This window comes from Chrysochloris asiatica, unplaced genomic scaffold (assembly GCF_000296735.1).
Source record: "Chrysochloris asiatica unplaced genomic scaffold, ChrAsi1.0 scaffold00090, whole genome shotgun sequence".
Classification (NCBI taxonomy): domain Eukaryota; kingdom Metazoa; phylum Chordata; class Mammalia; order Afrosoricida; family Chrysochloridae; genus Chrysochloris; species Chrysochloris asiatica.
The window spans coordinates 9,821,576-9,842,379 of record NW_006408608.1 but is presented as its reverse complement, the minus strand read 5'-3'; the positions used below and the strand labels follow the sequence as shown (position 1 = coordinate 9,842,379).

The window sequence follows — 20,804 nt, the reverse complement described above, 5'->3', positions numbered from 1 at the left end:
TCACTACGAGTCAGAACCGACTCCACAGTACTTAACGACAACATGGCCCATTAGAAAAATGAGCCAAAGGATGCAAACAGGCAGTTCTCAGGAGAGGAAAAACTGAATGGCCATGAACCCCTTGGAAAAGCACTGACCTCCCCACTAATCCAGGAAGTGCCAGAGGAAACAAATAGGAATGTGTGTGTGTCTGTAACTCAGACATCCCTCTTCTGCATGTATATACCCTGTTGTTAAGTGCCATTGAGTCAACCCTGTACAGGGTTTCCAAGGAGCAGCTGGTGAGCTTGAACCACCAACCTTGTAGCTCAAACCAACCTTGCAGTCTAGCACATTAGCCAGCAGCGCCACACCAGCACTCCGTGTGTACTCTAGACCTGTTCAGAAAGTTGGACTCAAACCATATGGGAGATTGGAAGAATTGTAGTGTGTTCATACAGCCTTAAATTTATACAGAAGTTTAAGTGAATGAACCAGAGTTGACATAACGTGACTGATGCAAGAAAACTTAATCTTAAGAGAGAGAGAAAACGGAGTTGTAGAATTTATGTAAGGTACAAGACTGTTCATTTACATTACAAAAACAGAACAATATGAATATATAAGAAAATATGCAGGAAAGGACACAACCATTTCAGATTAGTAGTTTTTCGGGAATTTTCCTAATTAAAACAAATATGGCAAAAGATTGTAAGGGTATGGGTATTTATATTTTCGTTTTGTAATGTTTCAAGCATTTCATAATTGGTTCCTAATGTAGAAGACACCTCAGGCAGTTTTTAAATTAGATAGAAGGAAGGTGTGGTGGAAGTAAGCAGCATGTTCTAGAAGAGGAGAATTGTCAAGCTGCAGGACTTCCCGTGGTTGAACACTTTTTCCTTAAGACGGTCTCTGCAGCGGTGGAAGAATGCAGCAAGAAGGGCTGCCTTGCCCTGTCGCTCCTTGAACTCTTGGGTTTTAACCTGACTTTTGTCTTCTTGGGGAGCCTTCTGGTCCTGATTGAGGTGAGTTGCTTTGGTTTAGTTATGAGGTTTGGGGTTCCTACACTGTTTTCTTCCTCTCCATTTCCAGAAAGCCATCAAACTGAATTCAATTTAGAATACAAAGCCCTACAGAAAGTGGCTCTTCCTGAGATGTTTCTGAAAGTAAAGTTTTCAGCCTCTGGTGAAATTAGTTAGGAAGGAACATCTAGATTAGGACCGTGGTTCTCAACCTTAAATCAGTAGTAAAAATACTGATGCCTGGGCCCCAGCTCCAACCAATCTCTGGGTGTTGGTACTGGTACAGATGGTGGAAATCTCTCAGGAGGTGCTGGAAGCGATTGGAAATGAAAATCTTCAGCTTACCAATTTACCAAAACAGAACCTCTGGGGGTGGGACTCCATAGTCAGTGTTTTAACATGTCCCCCCACCCCACCATGCTGTTGCTGCTCAGATTTGCTAAAACTGGTTAATCCATGCCCTGCCCCACCCTTGGGCGGCTTGACCATTGAGGATGAGCTGCCGAGCAGATGAGTCTGAGTTCACAGCTGTGCCTGTCCTCCCCATCAGCCAGTTGCAGCAGGTTCGGGAATACCTGAGATCAAATGCTACTTGAATGGCGTGAAAGTGCCAGGAATTGTACGTCTCCGGACCCTACTCTGCAAAGTCTTTGGGGTGCTCTTCAGTGTGGCTGGAGGTAAGGAGAGCCTTCCTGCTTTGTATCCTTCAAGTACCGAGGGGGCGTGAGGACGAGGAGCATTGCATATGTGAGTTCATTAGATTAGAAGGCAGGGCTTGCACAGTTTGTTGAAAGGTTCTTTTTACAAATGCAAACACTGTGAACATGTTCACAGATCTCTTGCCACAGAGCTCCCCATTCTGATTTGAAGTAGACAGCCTCACTAATTGGTTTATAAAGTTGGCTTCTTAGCAAAACCACTTTCGTGCGTTTAGAGAAGGGGTCAGCAAGCTTATTCTGTAAATGTTGTTCTTGTTGTATGCTGTGGAGTCGGTTCCGACTCATAGCGACCCTGTACAGGATTTCGAAGCTGTAAATCTTTACGGAAGCAGAAAGCCTCATCTTTATCCCGCGGAACAGCTGGTAGTTTCGAACTGCTGATCTTGGGGTTCGCAGCCCGATTTGTAACCACTGCGCTACCAGAGCTCCTTTATTCTGTAAATAGCCAAATAGTAAATATTTTTGGCATTGTGGGCTCAAGAGAAAGAGCCCTGGTGATGCAGTGGCTTAAGCATTGGGCTGCTAACTGAATGCCGGCAGCGCAAACTTACTAGCTGCTCTGTAAGAGAAAGATGAGGCCGTCTGCTTCCATAAAGGTTTACAGCCCAGAGACTCTTTAGGACAGTTCTCTCACCTGTAAGGTCACTGTGAGTCAGAATTGATGGTAGTGGGTTTGGTTTGGGACCTAGAGATAAAATCAAGGATGTTAATGTAGGTACTTATCTAACCAATTTACAGTGGATCCATTTTTAAATGTCAGAACTAGTTTCAGCTCCTGGGCTGTATGAAAACTGATTTGGCCCATGGAGTGAAGTGAACTGACCCCCAATTTCGTATTTAGAGAGTATTTTCTCGTACATGTGATAGTTCAACAAGTTTGTTTGATGGGTTTGGGGCTCACTCTTTCTCTTCTGAAGTTGTTTCTGTTTTATACTCTTAAGAGAAAGGTTCATGTGACAAGCTCTCCTGAAGCTGAGGCCTGCCTAGGCTGACTGGTGATCTTTTCCCTTTTCCCCTGCTCCAGGGCTCTTTGTGGGGAAGGAAGGCCCCATGATCCATAGCGGCGCTGTGGTGGGAGCCGGCCTCCCTCAGGTAAGGGCTAAGGTTCTTACTCCCTTGTGCACAGCTTCAGAATTCTGAGGTCAGTGTAGGTTGATATGAAGACTGTGGTAGATGTTCCAGGAGAGCATGTAACTTGTATGCAGAGTCTTAATGCCCTGCTAAGTCCTAGGAGCCCTGAAATGGGATCGAGGAAGTCAGTTCAAAGGGAAGTCAACATGTCCCTGCAGCCTTTGGGACGTGCCTCCCCTTAGGGTAGCTTGGCATACCAGCTCAGGACTCCAAAATCTCAAGAGACCGGGAAGCATCTATTAAGACCGTTTTAGGTACCTTCCTGTATGGGTTCCATGTAAAGTACAGTACTGATAATAACTACTATTTGTTCAGGGCTACGTGCCAGACTCTGGGCTAGGTTCTGCAATGACTTTTTGCTGTTTTCAGTCACATCCCATTTTTTTTCCTTGTTATCATCGGTCCCATTCTCAGATGAGGAAACAAAGGCTTAGAGAAGAGAAGCTCCCATTCTGACTCGCAGGCTGCAGCCCTGAGAAGGCCCAGTTCCTTGTAGGCTCCCACCCCTAGGTTCTGAAGGGAGGAAGTTACTGCCATTGTGAGTCCTTGAGACAAAGAGAAGATTCTTTCAGAGCCCACCTCTGCCGCTGCCTTAGCTCCTTGATATCAAGTTCCAGGTCTCCCAAAAGTGAATTGAGAGGTGGACAGAGACCAAGCATAGACTGAATGTCAGTCTGAACATTTTCTGAACAGGTTGAAAATGGACTGTTTGGCCTCTTCATTTATCGGTGTCCTCTAGAAGGACACCCTTTATCTCCTACAGTAGCTTTTAGCTCCTCCCAGCCCTCTGCGCCACAGTTTTCCCCTTTTGTTTCTAACTTGCTGATGACATTAGAAATGCAGTTTCTCAAGAGCCTAGAAATCTGGGGCTAGGAAAAAGAATTTCCTCCCACAGAGAATGTCTTGTTTTCTCTGACCGCCTCCTGGCAGCACACCTGCCCAGATGTGCTGGAGCAGGAGGACCGCAGGTGCTGTAGGTGCTGTGGACTCCTGTGGCTCTGGGCCTCACAGTCCCCTCTCTGACTCACGTTTTTTCTTATTTTAGTTCCAGAGCATCTCCTTACGGAAGATCCAGTTTAACTTCCCCTATTTCCGAAGCGACAGGTATGGAAAGGTTAGGAATTGGGTTTATTTAAAAAGCAAAGTAATGATGGCAATGTGAAGACATACGATAGGATGAATGTAAAACTAATGTTATCCCATGTAAACTATCACAATAAAACAGTTAAAAAAAAAAAAAGCAAAGGAATAATTTACTGCCAGTCAGATTCAATACTTTCCTCCCTGCTGGCTGGTATAGGCAGGTCGTTTAGGAAGCCTGTCTGTCAGAAAAGAGGAGACTGAGTTACGCCTTTGAAAGCAAGAAGCCAAAGGCCCACACTGGCATCCCAGCTTCTATTTTGTCATGACCTAAAACCTAGAAGGACTTCTGGTGATGCTATAGGATAAGCTCTGATTGAAGTGCCGTCCCATCAAGTCAGTTCCAACCCTTAGTGATCCGGTATAGGGTTTCTTAGGAGAGGCTGCTGAGCTTGAACCACCGACCTTGCCATTCAAACCAACTTTGCAGTCTAGCACATTAACCCACAATGCCACACCAGGACTCAGTAAATTAAGTTGCTCTTAAGTGTCATCAAGTCAGTTCCAACTCATAGCAGCCCAATAGAGGATTTCCAAGGAGCAGTTGGTGAATGTGAATTGCTGACTTTGCTATTGAAATCATCCTTGTGCTTGATCCTACAGCGCCATACCAGCTAAGCTGGGAGGAGCCCTTTTCCGTAGACGTTTCTAGTCCTGTAGGATTTGTGTGTTACTTGCACTCCTAGTAAAGCCCTCAGAGTCAGAGCCTCAGGTTCAGAGTTAAGAGTCCACCTTCCCAACTTTATTTGGCAAGTGCACCTGCTCCTCTGGGTGTAACCAACACTGAGACATTTTCACTGATGCTGTGGTTTTCTGGGAGGAATGTGCTTCCGTAGTGACTGCAGAAATCTCTGATCTGGCCCCAGAGACAGTGGCTGAGACATGACCTGGGTTTAATGTTTGAAGAAGAAGCTACTGTTCCCCAGACAGAAGAACCTACCTGCAAGAGGGTATTTGAGTTGTAGGTGAATTGTATTTGTTGCCATGGCCACCTCACAGAGAACTGCTTCTTCCCAAACCCAAGTTCTCATGGGTTATCAGATAAAATGCTTGGATAAGAACGTGGAAACCTAACTTTTGTGGCCTGAAGGCTCTCCTTTTGATAAACCTTTTCTCTTTCTTCTATCCTCAGAGACAAGCGAGACTTCGTATCAGCTGGGGCGGCTGCCGGAGTTGCTGCTGCATTTGGGGCCCCGATTGGGGGCACCTTGTTCAGTCTGGAGGAGGGCTCATCCTTCTGGAACCAAGGGCTCACATGGAAAGTGGTGAGGAGGCCTGCCTGGGAACAGAGTGTGAGGCAGACCCCAGAGATTAAATTGGGCATCGCCCACAGTTTTGAAGAGACAAGGGGGGGCATTGGCTCTGTCTCAGAAATTCCTTTGTTCTAGATACCCGGAGGAGTCCTGGTGTGGCACTGTAGGATAAGCACCGGACTGCTGACCACAAGGTTGGTGGGTCAAACCCACCAGCTGCTCTTTGGAAACCCTATACACGGCCCCTATGCATCAGAATATCCCTAAGCTGTGGTGGTACAATGATTAAGCACTTGGCTACTCACCAAAAAGTTGGTGGCTCAAACCTACCTAGCAGCTCAGTGGGAGAAAGACTCGGTGATCTGTTTCCGTAAAGATTTCAGCCTAGAAAACCCTAAGGGACAGGTCTACTCTGCCACACAATGAGCGTCAGTATGAGTTGGAATTCACTCAAAGTCCCTACCAACAATAGTAGATACCTGTGATGTCTGAACCATGGATATAAGGATTGTTATTGTGGGCCAGTGAGTCCGTTCAGACAGAAGAACTGTCCCCTCGGGTTACCCTCAGGTTACCTACGCTGTAATCTTTATGGGAGCAGATCACCAGGCTTTCGGTCTGCAGAGCCACTGGGTGACTTCAGTTAGCAGTCATGCGCTTAGCTACTTGTGCTGCCAAGGCTCCTTGTCAGGATGATGAGTGGCACATTCTATAAGCTTTGTGACAATACTTTTCATGTCAATGGCCTCCCTATCACAAGAATCCTCAAACAAGAATCCCAGATCAAACCTGCTGTCCTCATTGGTGGACACGGACATTAAACCTGAAACTCTCTGTCTTCCTGGGCCAGGAGGTGGGAGAGCCAGGACGCACACTCACATCTCCTACTCAGAGTGGAGCAGACTTCCTTTTGTGATCACTGCTCAGGGTCTGGTCCAGAGGAGGCCCTCGGTGAATCGTTAGTGGCCGTTGAAATGAAAGCTCACAACCTGATTTGAAGTGTCCCCATGTGAGGTGTGCTTACTACAGTGGTTACCAGGACCCGGTATCCCAACCTAGACTTGGCAGGTGTTTGTGATGAGGTATAAGTTCTATGAACGGGTATCAGGAAATGTAGGACTTGTCACTAGTGGATATTCTTGTTTTATTCCCTGTCGTCTAGCTCTTTTGTTCCATGTCTGCCACCTTCACCCTCAACTTCTTCCGTTCTGGAATTCAGTTTGGAAGTTGGGGTGCCTTCCAGCTCCCCGGATTGCTGAACTTTGGAGAGTTCAAGGTATGCTTTTGTCCTTGCTCCCGTGACCCTCTTAAAATAAAGTCCCAAAGAGAAGCGATGAGAAGGGCAGACTCCCTTCACTTGGGGGGTGTCACTGCCCCTTTGTCTCTGTCCTGTGTGTGCCTGTGGTCGCTGTGGACAGAAGATAGCCTCGCTCTGGTTTCTGTCTGCTCTCTCCCGCCCCTCCCAGTTCTCATGGGCTCTGTGCTTTTTCTCTCTCCCTCCCTTCCCCCTTCTCCCAGTGCTCTGACTCTGATAAAAAATGTCATCTCTGGACAGCTATGGATTTGGGTTTCTTCGTCATCATGGGGGTCATTGGGGGCCTCCTGGGAGCCACATTCAACTGTCTGAACAAGAGGCTTGCAAAATACCGTATGCGAAACGTGCATCCGAAACCTAAGCTTGTCAGGTACCTATGCAGTTGCTCCCTGAGCTTCTTGTGAGCAGGGCCATTTCTCCTGTGTGAATAGACCCTGCTTCCCACCCCAGCTCGGCTCTCATATCTAAGCCAGAGGATGCCAACAGGGTCGTGTATCCGCTCTGTCTTACAGGCCAAAGGGCTGAGTCTGAGCTTAACTTATATCAGAGTTCCTGGTGGAATTTCAGCCTCCCTTGATTTGCTGCTAGGACACATGACAAAGTCCACAGGGTCAGAGTGGCTCCACTAGGGGCATTATGAGGTGTCCAGACACTCTCTTGTCCCTGGGGCTTACACGGAAAGCCATTAGGTTCCTCAGAGAGAGGTGATGTAGATGCGGCAGCCCACTTTACTGACCACATCTTTATGTACAAACACAGTGAGTCACTGATCAATTCTGCACATGTGTTGACTGACGAGGGGCTGCTTGTGAATGCTCTTTGGGGACATGAGGGTAGGGGTCGGCAGGATTGTGTTTTTGAGTTTCCAGCAGGACCAATGATGCCTTTGTTTTCATGTAATAAATCTGTGCTCTGTTTTCTAGAGTCTTAGAGAGCCTCTTGGTGTCTCTGGTAACCACTGTGGTGGTGTTTGTGGCTTCGATGGTGCTGGGAGAGTGCCGACAGATGTCTTCTTCGAGTCAAATCGGTAATGACTCATTCCAGCTCCAGGTAACCCCGGTGCACCACTTCCTTTAATCATATGCCCACAAAACAGAAGACTCCAGGCATGCATGGTATGCTTGTTTAGAGTCAGTAAATGTCTTGGGTTCATTGTTCCATACCCATCCGCTTCCTAAGGGATCCAGGGATGTGTAGTGCTGTCTTTTACCCCAGAGAGATGTGCACCATGTTCCCATGGTCTTCTGCATCTTTTTTTTTTTTTTAATTTTTTATTGTGAATTATATGATAGTTTACCTGGGAGAACATTAGTTTTACATTCTATCGTACATCCTATCATTGCCATGGTTACAATCCTCTCCATGCATCATCAGCCAACCTAAGGGTATACCCTGCAAGCCTGCCCCCTACACTACCACCCCGCACTCGCAGTCTTCAGCACACGGTCACTCTCCCTCTCTGGAACTGAAGTCCCCAGCTGCTCCATTGCTCCATGTCATTGCCTCTGCCTCCATCTCAGGCATCACTGCTTCTCTGGGTAGGGTCCCGCTCTTGACTCTTCTCCATTGATGGTCCTAGGGACCTCAGCTCCTAGACTGGGAAGTTATTCCCTCCCTTCCTTTCTATAAAACGTCTACCTTTACATTTCCAACCTTCACAATCAGTCCTGATAACAATTATTCACTATTTCTCCTGCATCTTTTTACACAGCACACTGGTTACCTTAGAAAGGGCACTGCTGACTATCTGCTTCTGCCCCTAGGCACAGGGTAGCCCTCCCAGGTCTCCTTGCTTTGTAACTGTCAGAGTCACTCCTAAGACGAGAGAAAGGGAACGTTTGTCACCAGGTGAACAGCTACCCTGACTACCAGTGTCTTTGATTCTTACTGGGCTATTTCCTTGACTAGTTTGCATCTTTTTTTTTTTTTTTTTAAATCACCCTTCTTCAACAATTACTGATATATTCTCAATCCATTTTTCATCTACCAGCTTCTCCACTCTATTTTTGAAGCCTGCATCCTTTTTGCATTTTTCCTTTTCCCTTCTTAGGGGAATGTGGTACTTTGCAGAACTTTGCCTGATAGAGTAGAGTCAGTGAGGTAGCTGATAGAGCTTACTGTAATCCTGGGTTTTTTGCTTCAACCCAGTGTATAGAGTTTCCGTAGTTCTGGCCTGGAGCCTGGTGAGAATTCTCTTAAGTGCTTCTGTCTTGAGTTTGCTTTTCTAGGTCTTCTCTTTCCTAGGTCTACAGTTTCCAAGTAGCCATTTGGATCTCTCTAAGACCCTTTGGGACCTTTGTTGTGAGCTTCTGGGTCCCCATGAGTTTTGTCCTTTAGTCCAAGAATAGCTAGAATGTGCTGTAGCGCATGGATCATCAAACAACAACCTGTGGGCCACATCTGGCCTTTGCTGGTTTTTGTGTGGTCCCTAAGCTAAAAATTGGTCTTACATTCTTAAAGGATTTTAAAAAAGAAAAGAATATATACGATAGAGACCTTATGCAGCCCACAAATCTTAAGTATTTACATCTGGCTCTTTACAACCCCCACAATAATCATTACTAGTTAATTATTCCCCAAGATCACCTCTTTATCAAACCAGTAGTCTCCCAAATGTGTTCTATGGGACAATGATATAGATGAACCAAAAACAAATTTTAAAAGCTATCTGTTTTCAAACGGGTTGTTGTTAGGTGTCGCTAGGTCGATTCTGACTCATAGTGAGTCCACGTGACAGGGTAGAACTGCCTTTCAGGGTTTTCTAAGTGTAATCTTTAGGGAAGCAGATCGCTAGGTCTTCCCACCACAGAGCTCCTGGGTTCAGTTCAAACCACCAAGGTCTTGATTAGCATCCAAGCACTTAACCATTCGTGCCATAAGCTTCTTTAGTACAGCACTTCTCAGGGCTTTTATTGATTTGTTTTTTCTGCTAGGGTAAAATTTTATGGTAAAAATTTTATGGTTAGTGTCAAGGTTAGAGTTCAGGATAGAACTAGGAATAGGATTAGGTTTGCACCTAGGGTTAAGGCTAGCAGTAAATGGAGGAATCGGTTTAAGCCAAGAACTACAGCTAGTTCTAGAATTAGAGTTTAAGAATGTAGGGCTAAAGCCCCTGTGGGCCCAAGCGTTGTTGACCGTCCAAACCATAGGCTCTGAGGATCAGACTTTAGCCACCTAGTAGACATAGCAAACTGTCCCTCATCTGATTATTCAGTAATGCTTGTTAGTAATCTCATACATGAGCCCTGGATATCCACAGACAAATGTAAAAACCTTCCCTTAAAGCCGAGACTGTAAATTCCAAAAAGCCAAGTCCCCCCCCCATCCAAAAAAAAAAGCTAAAGAGGATAGAGAGAAACACTGTAAACTGATGATATATGGAGGGGATAATAATCAATGTAATAAAACAAGCTATATGAATGGTTGAATGTGAAGCTGATGATGTGCCCTGTAAACTTTCACTCAATCCAAAATAAAAACATTTAATTAAAAAAAAAAAAAGAATGTAGGGCTAATGTTCTGAGAGGGGTAGGGGAAGAGCTGGTGCTAAGGTTGGGGTGGATTTAGGGCTAGGACTCAGGATAGAGTTGATGTTATCATTAGGATTAAGCTTATGTTTAGGGTTTGGGTTTTTCTTTCTGTCACTTTTTATTGTGAATTGGGCGAAGGTTTGCCATACAACAAGTCATAAGCTTTGAGTTTTGTGTCACTGATTTGCAATCCCTCAATCTAACATCCACAATGCCACTTTTCCCTGTGTCTTCTGTTTCCATTCCTCCTCCTTTCCTGGCTCGATAGGGGTCTCTGAGGCTGTGAATCTTTACAGGAGCTGCTGCTGTGTACCATCAAGTCGATTCCGATTTACACCAACCCTGCACAGGGTTGCCAAGGCTCCTGGAAATCTTTACAGGAGCAGACAGCCTCATTTTTCTCCTGTGGCGCAGTTGGTGGGTTTGAACAGCTGACCTTGTGGTTAACAGCCCAGTGGTTAACCCATTGTGCTACCAGGGTTCCCCTGATTTATTAGTAATTATGTTGTGAATGGTAACTAGTCCCACTATAGTTGCCATTATAGACAACATTTATGGAATGTTTGTTGTGTACCAAATAATCACTGAGTACTTGATATGCATGATCTAATTTACATTTTACTACAGCCATTCTGGCTCATTTTAAGATGAGATAACTGAGGCACAGTCAAGTCTTTGCCCCGCTCACTTAACTGGTATGTGGCAGAGCTCATTTTGAACAAGGCAGTTGGGTTCTAAGTGCAGCCTCTTAACCCTGCTTCTTGATCAACGTGGAACATGATACAGATTTGTCCAGCGAAATGTCGGTATTCCAACAGGGGTGAGTGGCATTATTTTAGGGATTGCTGTCATTGAGATGAAATGCACTGTAGATTTTTTTTTCCCTAAACATGTAAATTGGACACTATCAAAATGTTTACAAATGTATGCTTCAGAGGATATCATCAAGAAAGCGAAAAGACAACTCCAGAATCAAAGAAAATATTGCAAATCATGTATCTCATAAGGGGGCTTGTATCTAGAATACATGAAGAATACTTTCAGTAAAATGGGGAAAAGATCTAAATAGGTATTTCATAAAAGATACATGAATGACCATGAAGCTCATGAAAAGATGCTCAATGTCATTAACTATCAGGGCTCTGAAGGTGCTTCTCTGTAGAAAGGAGGTCCAGCGGGGTTGGGTAGGCACTGAAACCGCTCTAACTTCACAGTTAAGTTTACCATCATTTCAGGCTTGCAAACCACTCTGGAAGGTGTCTGTAGTAATGAATCTTTTAAGAGCCTCCCCACCCCATTTTTAAATACATATAATGAGGTCCTGGGGTTCCTGTTTCCTCCCCACACTGGCCTTCCATTCTCCAATGCCTACAGGGTTGTCTAGTAGGAGGTCCAGTGGGATCGTGGTACTGTATGGTTTTTTAAATGATGATCTGCTCTGTAAACTTGCACTCAATTCACAATTAAAAGGAAGGTAGAAGGAGAAGCTGAAGCTTCAAAACTACCTTGCCCAAGATCCTTTGTGACGGGTAGTTAGAAATCCATGTGGTGGTGGAGCCTGAGTTCCAAGAAGAAGCCAGTGCATTTGACAGCAGGGCTCTTTCCAGACATAGTTCAGGAAGCACTGCATGCATTGCTTGGTAAGCTCTCCTCTCAGCTCCAAACCCTCCTTCTCTGCTCTGTGATGCTCTGTGATGCTGGACACAGGCTCTGGACACATTTCTGCTTTGCCACTTACGCCCCCAGGTTCTGCCAATATGTGACGCTGTCCTATTTTCCTCTGTTAGACTTCTTGCAGCTGTATTGCTGCAAGATCTAGAAGTCTGTCACCTAGAATGTCCACAGATTGGCATTCCTTTAGTGTCATTAAGGAACCCTGGTGGGTTAAGCTTTGGGCTGCTGAACACATGGTTGGTGGTTTGAGCCCACAAGTTGCTCTGTGGAAGAGAGATGAAGCAGTCCACTCCTGTAAAGATTTATAGCCTCAGAGACCCTATGGAGCTCTTCTGTGCCTGGTAGGGTGGCTACGAATTGGAGTCACCTCAAAGGCAGTGGGTTACGGTGCTATCAATCTAATTGAATCCAGGAAAAAATCCATATCCTAAGTTAATCTTTTAAATAACACACTCCCTATTTGCACGCACAGTGATGGGTGAAGAGCAGCCCCTATAGTGTTGTGCCATAGCAGTTAGAAAACAAAAGGAACATCATGCTTCAAACATCCTTGCCCTGTGATAAGCCAGCCGGTGGCAGAATCTCATCTTCCCACATAAAACGGTGGCGAGAACAAGCGGTCTGTACAATGGTCTCCTTCCCCAGTTTGGATTTTGTTCCAGCAGACAGCATCAGGAAGAAACCAGAGATGTCGGTCCAGGCCTTGCAGGGAACCTAGTTTTCTTTTGCAGCAAATTCATGATAGAAGACTTTTCTGTTTGGAGCCAAAGCAGTGCCCCTCTTTAAACACTTCCGCTTCCCATAACCTTGGGGACTCTCAGGACACACTTCCAGCACAATCGATTGTCAGGAGAAGACCGCAACTGAATCCATGGTGAGACTTAGTTACACGGTTGTAGTTACTTTCTCATTACAAGTGGAGGGCAACAGTGGTCCCTATTCTCAGAATGCAAAGAATTGACTACTGTTGGACTTATGGTAATGAATCTCAGCATTGACTTTTTCTGACCTCCAGCTGTGAGGACAATAATCAAATCAGAATCCATGCTTTGCACTTCTCTGTTCAGTTGGCGCACCAGCTGCCCGTGCTATACTTCCTCCTCTGCCCCCGCTACCACTGGAACTCTGTCAGCGTTCACAAGATAAGGCCCCAGGGCTTCCCTCAATGCTGACTGGCTGGTTACAAACGCCAAGCTTCCCTGCCACCCTTTCAGGATGTCTGCTGCAAACTTATCCCCCACCCCCACCCTTACTTCTGACCTGCTGGTTACAAACGGAAGGGTTTCCTCTACCCACTCAGGATACCAGTTATAAATGCAGAAGTTCCCAGCCCCACTCAGTTATGACCTGCTGGGTCCCACTGCTCCCTCAGGTGTTATAGTTTACTGGAATCACAGACAGGGCAGACAGTGAGATTTACAATTCCGCTTACAAAGAAAGAAGGCCACAACTACAGAGACCCATAGGGTCAGGTCTGGGAGGGATTCCCAATGTGGAGCTCCTATGTCCCACACGCATGGATGTCTTTCACCAGCATGGAAGTCCTGGGAGCTTCCCTGTCCAGATCCTCTATTGAGGCCTCATTGCATTGACAAATGTGGTTGGATTCTGCCCTGCCTCCCTGGGGTCAGTTGCTAGCTGGCCACTCAGGTGTGGTGTGGAGGCCTCAGATAACAAAATCAAACCAAACCTACTGCCATCAATTCAGTTCTGACTTGTAGCAAACCTGTATCCGATTTCTGAAACTAGATCTTCATAAGAGCTCACTGCCTCATCTTTCTCCCTCAGAGTGGCTGGTGAATTTAAACAGCTGACCTTGTGGTTGGCAGCTCAGTGCTTAACCTGCAGCATCACCAGGGCTTCTGTTAGAGAGTGAAAGCATCTCAGTGACTCAGGAAATTCCAAGGGTATAGCTCTCTCTTAGGGAATGAGGACAGATACCAGATTCCTTTGGGTAAAGTGAATTTTTTACCCCACAAGTATCAAATGGACTTTCAGTGCCTGTTTTAATTTACAGCTAAAACTCTCAGGCCAGACTGGTCCGACCTCACCAGAGCATCGTCCTGGAATTGTAGCCTGGCCAGGTGTCCTGGTGCTGACTTTTTGATCCCTACTACTTAGGTCACATCAGAAGACGTGAATTCTAGTATCAAGACCTTTTTTTGTCCCAATGAGACCTACAATGACATGGCCACCCTCTTCTTCAATCCCCAGGAGTCAGCCATCCTTCAGCTTTTCCACCAGGATGGTGAGTCTGAACACTTCAGCCATCCCCAGGTGGCTGGTTTTTTTTTTTTTTTTTTGCAGTGGACCCATGTTTGAAAGCCCTCTGCCCTTTCCACTGCCCACAAACAGGGCCAGGCTTGCCTCACTTCCAAGCAAGCACAAGGCTGTCTTTTTCCTTTATCATGAGGGTCTTTGCTTCCAGTGCTGGCCGGGGCTTGGAAGGGCTCAGCGGGAGCTGCACTGGCCAGGGCCTGGGCAGGCATCTGCCATGGGGCTCAGGACATGTCTTGCTTTGTAGGTACTTTCAGCCCCATCACTTTGGCCTTGTTCTTCATCCTGTATTTCTTGCTTGCCTGCTGGACTTATGGCGTTTCTGTTCCAAGTGGCCTTTTTGTGCCTTCTCTGCTGTGTGGAGCTGCTTTTGGACGTTTAGTTGCCAATGTTCTGAAAAGGTATTCTGTGTGTGTGTGTGTACCTGTGCACAAGTGTGCACCACCTACCTGTGTGTGTGCGCATGTGCGTGACTCTAAGCCATGTTCTCGGTTTCCTCCTTCACTAGCTACATTGGATTAGGCCACATCTACTCAGGAACCTTTGCCCTAATTGGTGCTGCAGCTTTCCTGGGTGGGGTAGTGCGCATGACCATCAGCCTCACGGTCATCCTGATCGAGTCCACCAACGAGATCACCTACGGGCTTCCCATTATGATCACCCTGATGGTAAGCAGGACCCTCTTCAGCCTGTTTTTTGGCCCAGCGTTAGGTGTGCCCACTCCTCTGCCCCTCCCCAAACCTGTTTTAAGTCTTTGTTCTGCATTTCAGGTGGCCAAATGGACTGGGGATTTTTTCAATAAGGGCATTTATGATATCCACGTGGGCCTGCGAGGAGTGCCGCTTCTGGAATGGGAGACAGAAGTGGAAATGGACAAGTAAGGCCCTGATTCCTTTTCACTAGTTTCAGAGTGCAGAAACTTAGGGCTGCGGGAATATCTATATTCCAGTAGGAGACAGGAATGCTTGGAAGAAGGTGAAACAGTAAATAAGAAAAGAAAGGGCCTTCAGAAAACAAGCCCTCCGTTCCCGAGTGCATTTGGGAACGTTCACAGTGAAGCATGGCTGAGAGCACACTGCACACACAGAGCAGGGGACACAGGGTTCGGTGGGAGATGGACACAGTGGAAGCTGAGGCTGGCTGGACCCAAGCTTCCTGGATTTGTTTGATTCTTGGGCCTTGTGGTTAACTGTGGCTGCTCTCCCTGAAGAGGGCTCTAGGTAAGGTGTGTGCTAGGATTCCAGTTTCATACTGAGGGTACTGAGCCCTGCGAGAGGGGCCCGTCGTGCTCCCCATGTGCCTGACAAAATGCTGTACTGCCTGTAATGATGCTGGGCCCAACCCCCTCAGGGTCCTCAGTCACAGATACTTTGGGCAAGGCCATTAAGAAGTGAATGCAGCACTCGGCCCACTTTTTCTATCAAGGGCCACGTAGTAAATACTGTCAGCTCTGCTGGCCGGCCCTCCTGTCTCCACCACAGCCCCTCTGCTCTGCTGTGGTGCTGTGAGAGCAGCCGTAGACAGCACACGAGGGAGTGTGGGCTGGAGTTGGCCTACTCCGGCTCTACAGGAAGGCCCAAGCTTATGTATGATTAGCTACGCCGTTATGATGAGTAACTCCGCAGCAATAGGTAGGACATGCCGAGGGTGTGCCAAAAGGGGATGGCCAGCCCCTGAGCCAGCTGATAGAGTTCGTGGTGAAGGGGACAAGCTAAGGGATGAGTAAACGCCCACCAGTTTGACAAAGATGGGAAGGAGAATAGCATGTGTGGAGGAGGTGGACACACTGAGGAATGTGTTGGGTTAGAGGCAGTGGTCCAGAAGAGGGTCCCAGTGACCCTGGTGCAGGAGGACCAGGGCAGCTTCCCAGTGAAGCTAGAAGCTTCCCTGTCCTTCTCCCACCCCCAGACTGAGAGCCAGTGACATCATGGAGCCCAACCTGACCTACGTCTACCCGCACACCCGCATCCAGTCCCTGGTCAGCATCCTGCGCACCACGGTCCACCATGCCTTCCCGGTGGTCACAGAGAACCGGGGCAATGAGAAGGAGTTCATGAAGGGCAACCAGCTCATCAGTAACAACATCAAGTTCAAGGTAACACAGGGCAACCAAGAGGAAACACTCACACTGACCTAGTGCTCATCACTCCTCTGGGAGGGAGGACCAGAAGTCAGCACACTGTCCCCTTTATGTGCAATAGTGAGTCTAGAACCGACAGCTGTCGTGGGCTTTCTGAGGCTGTCTACACTGGCATTCCTTCTTACCCCAGGCCGCTATGGTCTTTCAGTCAGCCAGCTTTCTTCATTAATGACTGTGTGCTGTTTATCTGGAGAGTTCTAGACTTGCTAACAACAGAAATGGAATCTGACCTGTCTAAACCAGCAAAGGCCTTGGGACTGACAGGAAGCTGGAGTACCAGAGTCGGGTGCTCTGGGGACAGCCGTGCCAGGGCAAGGAAGTCTCTTTGTTGTTGTTGTTGTTGTTAAGTGCCGTCGAGTCGGATCCGACCCATAGCGACCCTGTACAGGGTTTCCGAGGGTGTAAATCTTTACGGGAGTAGAAAGCCTCATCTTTCTCCCGCGGAGCGGCTGGTAGTTTCGAACCGCTGACCTTAAGGTTCGCAGCCCGATTCGTAACCACTACGCTACCAGAGCTCCTTTAGGAACCAGGAAAAATTGGCACCAGCCCATCTCTACCCTTGGTCACTCCAGATTCAAAACCCAAGTCAGGGAGAGAGTCTAGCTGCCTCACTGGGTCACGTGCCTGCCCCTTGGCTGGGACTGGGGGCAGTTCTACTGAGACATGATAGGAGAAGGCCTATTCTCCAGTGGGGAACTGGGGAGCTGTTTCCAATCCCTAAGCATCCCAGGGGTCTCAGCCAAGTGGGGAGCAGGGAAGGGGACACTCATTTGAGGGACAAACCCTTGAGTCACTGTGAATATTGCTCTCCGTCTTATATCTCTGTATGCTTTTAACCCACACTGTCATCCAAATTCAGAGCTCTGGTGGCACCGTGAGTTAAGTGTTGTGCTGCTAACTGCAGAGTCAGCAGTTCAAACCCACCTAACCGCTCCGTGGGAGAAAGTCGGTACTGTCTGCTCTAAGAAAGATTGACATTCTTGGAAACCCTAGAGAGCAGTTCTCTTTTGTCCTGTGGGGTCGCTGGCGGTCAGAATTGACTCGATGGCAGTGGATTGGGGTCATCCAGATCCTTAAACTAGCTGATGTGCTCCCGCCCACGACTTCTGCCCTCCTCACCCCTCCCATCTGCAGAAATCCAGCATCCTAACACGAGCTGGCGAGCAGCGCAAGCGGAGCCAGTCCATGAAGTCCTACCCCTCAAGCGAGCTGCGGAACATGTGTGACGAGCACGTCACCTCTGAAGAGCCAGCTGAGAAGGGGGACCTTCTGCAAGAGATGCTGGAGAGAAGGTGGGAGGGTGCGCGTGGGGGCCAGCAGCTCTGCTCAGGGAGGGGCTGTTGCTCAGTTCCTTGGTTTCCCAGGAATTTGGGAGCGGGCACGTGAATGTGAATGAAAAGTGTTCCTGCTGAGGGGGTACTAGGCCATGTCTGGTTTTTGTGTAACAGATACACCCCCTACCCCAACCTGTACCCTGACCAGTCCCCGAGTGAAGACTGGACCATGGAGGAGCGCTTCCGCCCCCTGACTTTCCATGGCCTGATCCTTCGGTCCCAACTGGTCACCCTGCTTGTCCGAGGAGTGTGTTATTCTGAGAGTCAGTCGGTAAGTTTCCCCTCTTGTTGGCACCGGGATGCTGGTGTTGGAAACACATTCCCTGGACTCAGTGAAAGAAGTGCTTCTCTTCTTGAGAGCTCTTTTGTTTGTGTGTTAGTACGATGCTTTCGAGCCATTAGCAGAGCCCTTGCGGCTGCCAGTAAGCCCGGGAGGGTGATTTTCCAGCCTGCACGCCTCGCTTGTCTCAGTGCCCCTGCTGATAGGACTGGCGCTTCTGATACCCTTCCTATGTTTGTACTTATCAGAGCTTTTTTACATGTGTTGGCAATAGAAATATTATCATGTTTCTTATGAATTCCACCATAATTTTGTCTTTTGTTTTATTTTTGTAGTGGTAAGTGGGGGATTATTTCAAGATAGCTCATTTTCACTGTAGACATAAGGAAAGATATTTAGAGAGTTGAGGAGACATGCCCAGGGTTTTAGGACTGGCTTTAGGTGGAGACATCAGTTGGGAGTGGGGACCTCCTCAGTCCCTGCCACTGTGAGGACAGTGTTGGATTACAGAGTGCAAGCCAGCCACGCCTTTCTTATGCGGAGATGGCCGAGGACTACCCACGCTACCCTGACATCCATGACCTGGACCTTACACTGCTGAACCCACGGATGATTGTGGTGAGGGGGACTGTCCCTAGGGAGAAGACCACTGACACTGGCCTGCAGGGGGCGCTGCTGCAGCCCCTTCTGACCAGGGGTGACCTGTATTTTTCTCCTCTCCACAGGACGTCACCCCATACATGAACCCCTCGCCCTTTACTGTTTCCCCCAACACCCATGTCTCCCAAGTCTTCAATTTGTTCAGAACCATGGGCCTGCGGCACTTGCCAGTGGTGAATGCAGTGGGAGAGGTGAGTGTGGTGCTGGGCGGAGACTCGTGTGTGGGCAGCTAGCTACCTGCCCTGTGGTCTGTCCATCCACCCACCATCCAATGACAGGAGGCATGACAATTCCAGAGGAGACTGTCTCCACCCAAAAACCCCCTGTAGCTAGCTCCCTGCTGAGAGGAGGAGAGCAAGGGGTTCCCCTACTGGCATCTGTGATGTCTTCACCTTTTGCTGGGATTCACCTCTGCCCCGCACAGGTTTAGGATGCTCTGTCTCCTGTTTGGCCAGCAGGTGTCTCCAGTGTGACACTGGCCTTCCATTTACCGGAAACACTGTAGACAGTCTCCTTTATCTTAAAATGGTCTCTTCACCCTTAACTGAGTGGCTCCTTCAGCAGGAGACCTGTTCTTGTGTTCCCAGCTCCCTACCTGTTAACAGGAATTTGTAACACTGGATGAGAGAATTTCAAGCAAAATAGTTTGTTTTGAATTCAGCAGCATTGTCGTTGTTAGGTGTCATTGAGTCCATTCCGATTCTTAGTGACTTCAGGTGACCGAATAGAGCTGTCCCATGAGTTTCTCTAGGCCGTCACCTGTATAGGAGCAGATTGTCAGCTCTTTCTCCTGCTGAGCCCTTGGGTAGGTTTTAACCACCAACCTTTTGGTTAACAGCCAAGCTTTAACTGTTACACCACTATGACTCCTTTTAAAATAGGCAGTGGTTGTTGTTAAGTGCTGCCGAGTCAGTTCTGACTCATAGCGGGGTTTCTGAGAAACAACTAGCTGGTAGGTTTGAACCACCAGCCTCATGATTACTAGTCCATTGCTTATCGTACAGCACCACACCAGAAGTCCAAATGAGGCTGTGTTGTTGTTAAGTGCCGTGAGTTGGTTCCGACCCATAGTGACCCTGTATAGGGTTTCCAAGGAGCAACTGGTGAGCTTGAATCACCGACCTTGTAGTTTTGCAGTCCAGTGCCACACCAGAACTCCAAAATAGGCAATACCAAGTGGTTTTTACTGTACAGATTCTAATTTCTTTTCTCTTTTCTGGAATTTTATTTTTTTATTAATATACAAGTACTGTTTTTCCACTGCAAATAATTAAGAAAATATAGATCAACAAAAACAAAGAAAACTCACCCAAACTGCAATAAAAACTATTACAAAAAAAAAAGAAAACACTAAAGAACTCAACTCCTCCCTCTCCCATCCCGAGGTAATTAGTAACTTTTCAGAATATGGCCTTTCAGTCGTTTATCTGTACATCTAAAAATTAAGGTTGTATTTCTCAAGTGCTAATGGAATCACTGTTCATACCATTTTATAGCCAACCTGATACTTCTCAACATAGGAAATCAAAGGAGCTCTGGTAGCACAGTGGATTAGGCCTTGGGCTGTTAACTGAATCTTCAGTGGTTTGAACCCATCAGCTGCTCTGCAGGGGAAAGATGGCAGACCATTTTGTAAAGATTCACAACCTCAGAAACCCCATGGGGCAGGGCAGTTCAGCTCTGTCCCTTAGGTCATTGTGAGATAGAATCAAGTTAATGGCAGTGGGTTTGGTTTGGGATGCAGGAAGTGACTTTCTGTGGTAAAAAAAAAACACTCACTCATGATGTCATTTTAGTGGTTCTATAGCATTCCATTGTACCTTTTATTGTTGGACATTTTTGATGCTTTTGATACAATATTACCAAATTGCCACACAGGAGACCTCTTTTTTTTTTTTTTAAATAATTATGAGAAAATGATGACCAAAGTATTTATTGATTCCTTAAATGCGCTGTTCTATACTGCTTACATTTCAGTGACTAGCAATTCGGAAGTAGTTTGTCACTCTTTCTTCCTATATAATACCACTATTATTCATATTTATGCACCAACCACTAAAGCCAGTGAAGATGAAATAGAAGAATTCTACCAACTTCTTCAATCTGAAATTGATCAAACATGCAATCAAGATGTGTTGCTCATTATTGGTGACTGGAATGCAAAAGTAGGGAGCAAAGAGGAGGGTCCAATAGTTGGAAATTTTGGACTTGGTGATAGAAATGATGCTGGAGAACGAATGATAGATTTCTGCAAGACAAATGATTTGATTATTTCAAATAACTTCTTTAGACAGCATAAGAGACGACTATACACATGGACCTCGCCAGATGGAACACATAGAAATCAAAT

General features: G+C 46.9%; 1 protein-coding gene across 2 annotated transcripts in view; it reads left to right on the top strand.

Annotated features, from left to right (window-relative positions):
• The window catches only part of CLCN6 (chloride channel, voltage-sensitive 6), a 52,072-nt gene that overhangs the window by 26,600 nt on the left and 4,668 nt on the right, over nucleotides 1-20,804 (top strand). For both annotated transcript variants that reach the window (XM_006866382.1, XM_006866381.1), the window contains 17 exons: nucleotides 898-1,004; nucleotides 1,552-1,678; nucleotides 2,745-2,812; nucleotides 3,897-3,955; nucleotides 5,124-5,256; nucleotides 6,407-6,520; nucleotides 6,763-6,929; nucleotides 7,483-7,609; nucleotides 13,885-14,011; nucleotides 14,288-14,441; nucleotides 14,549-14,708; nucleotides 14,811-14,917; nucleotides 15,949-16,135; nucleotides 17,315-17,472; nucleotides 17,629-17,785; nucleotides 18,305-18,412; nucleotides 18,520-18,645. In XM_006866382.1, coding sequence (XP_006866444.1) covers nucleotides 898-1,004; nucleotides 1,552-1,678; nucleotides 2,745-2,812; nucleotides 3,897-3,955; nucleotides 5,124-5,256; nucleotides 6,407-6,520; nucleotides 6,763-6,929; nucleotides 7,483-7,609; nucleotides 13,885-14,011; nucleotides 14,288-14,441; nucleotides 14,549-14,708; nucleotides 14,811-14,917; nucleotides 15,949-16,135; nucleotides 17,315-17,472; nucleotides 17,629-17,785; nucleotides 18,305-18,412; nucleotides 18,520-18,645 — 2,186 coding nt within the window. The remainder of the gene's footprint in view (nucleotides 1-897; nucleotides 1,005-1,551; nucleotides 1,679-2,744; nucleotides 2,813-3,896; nucleotides 3,956-5,123; nucleotides 5,257-6,406; nucleotides 6,521-6,762; nucleotides 6,930-7,482; nucleotides 7,610-13,884; nucleotides 14,012-14,287; nucleotides 14,442-14,548; nucleotides 14,709-14,810; nucleotides 14,918-15,948; nucleotides 16,136-17,314; nucleotides 17,473-17,628; nucleotides 17,786-18,304; nucleotides 18,413-18,519; nucleotides 18,646-20,804) is intronic.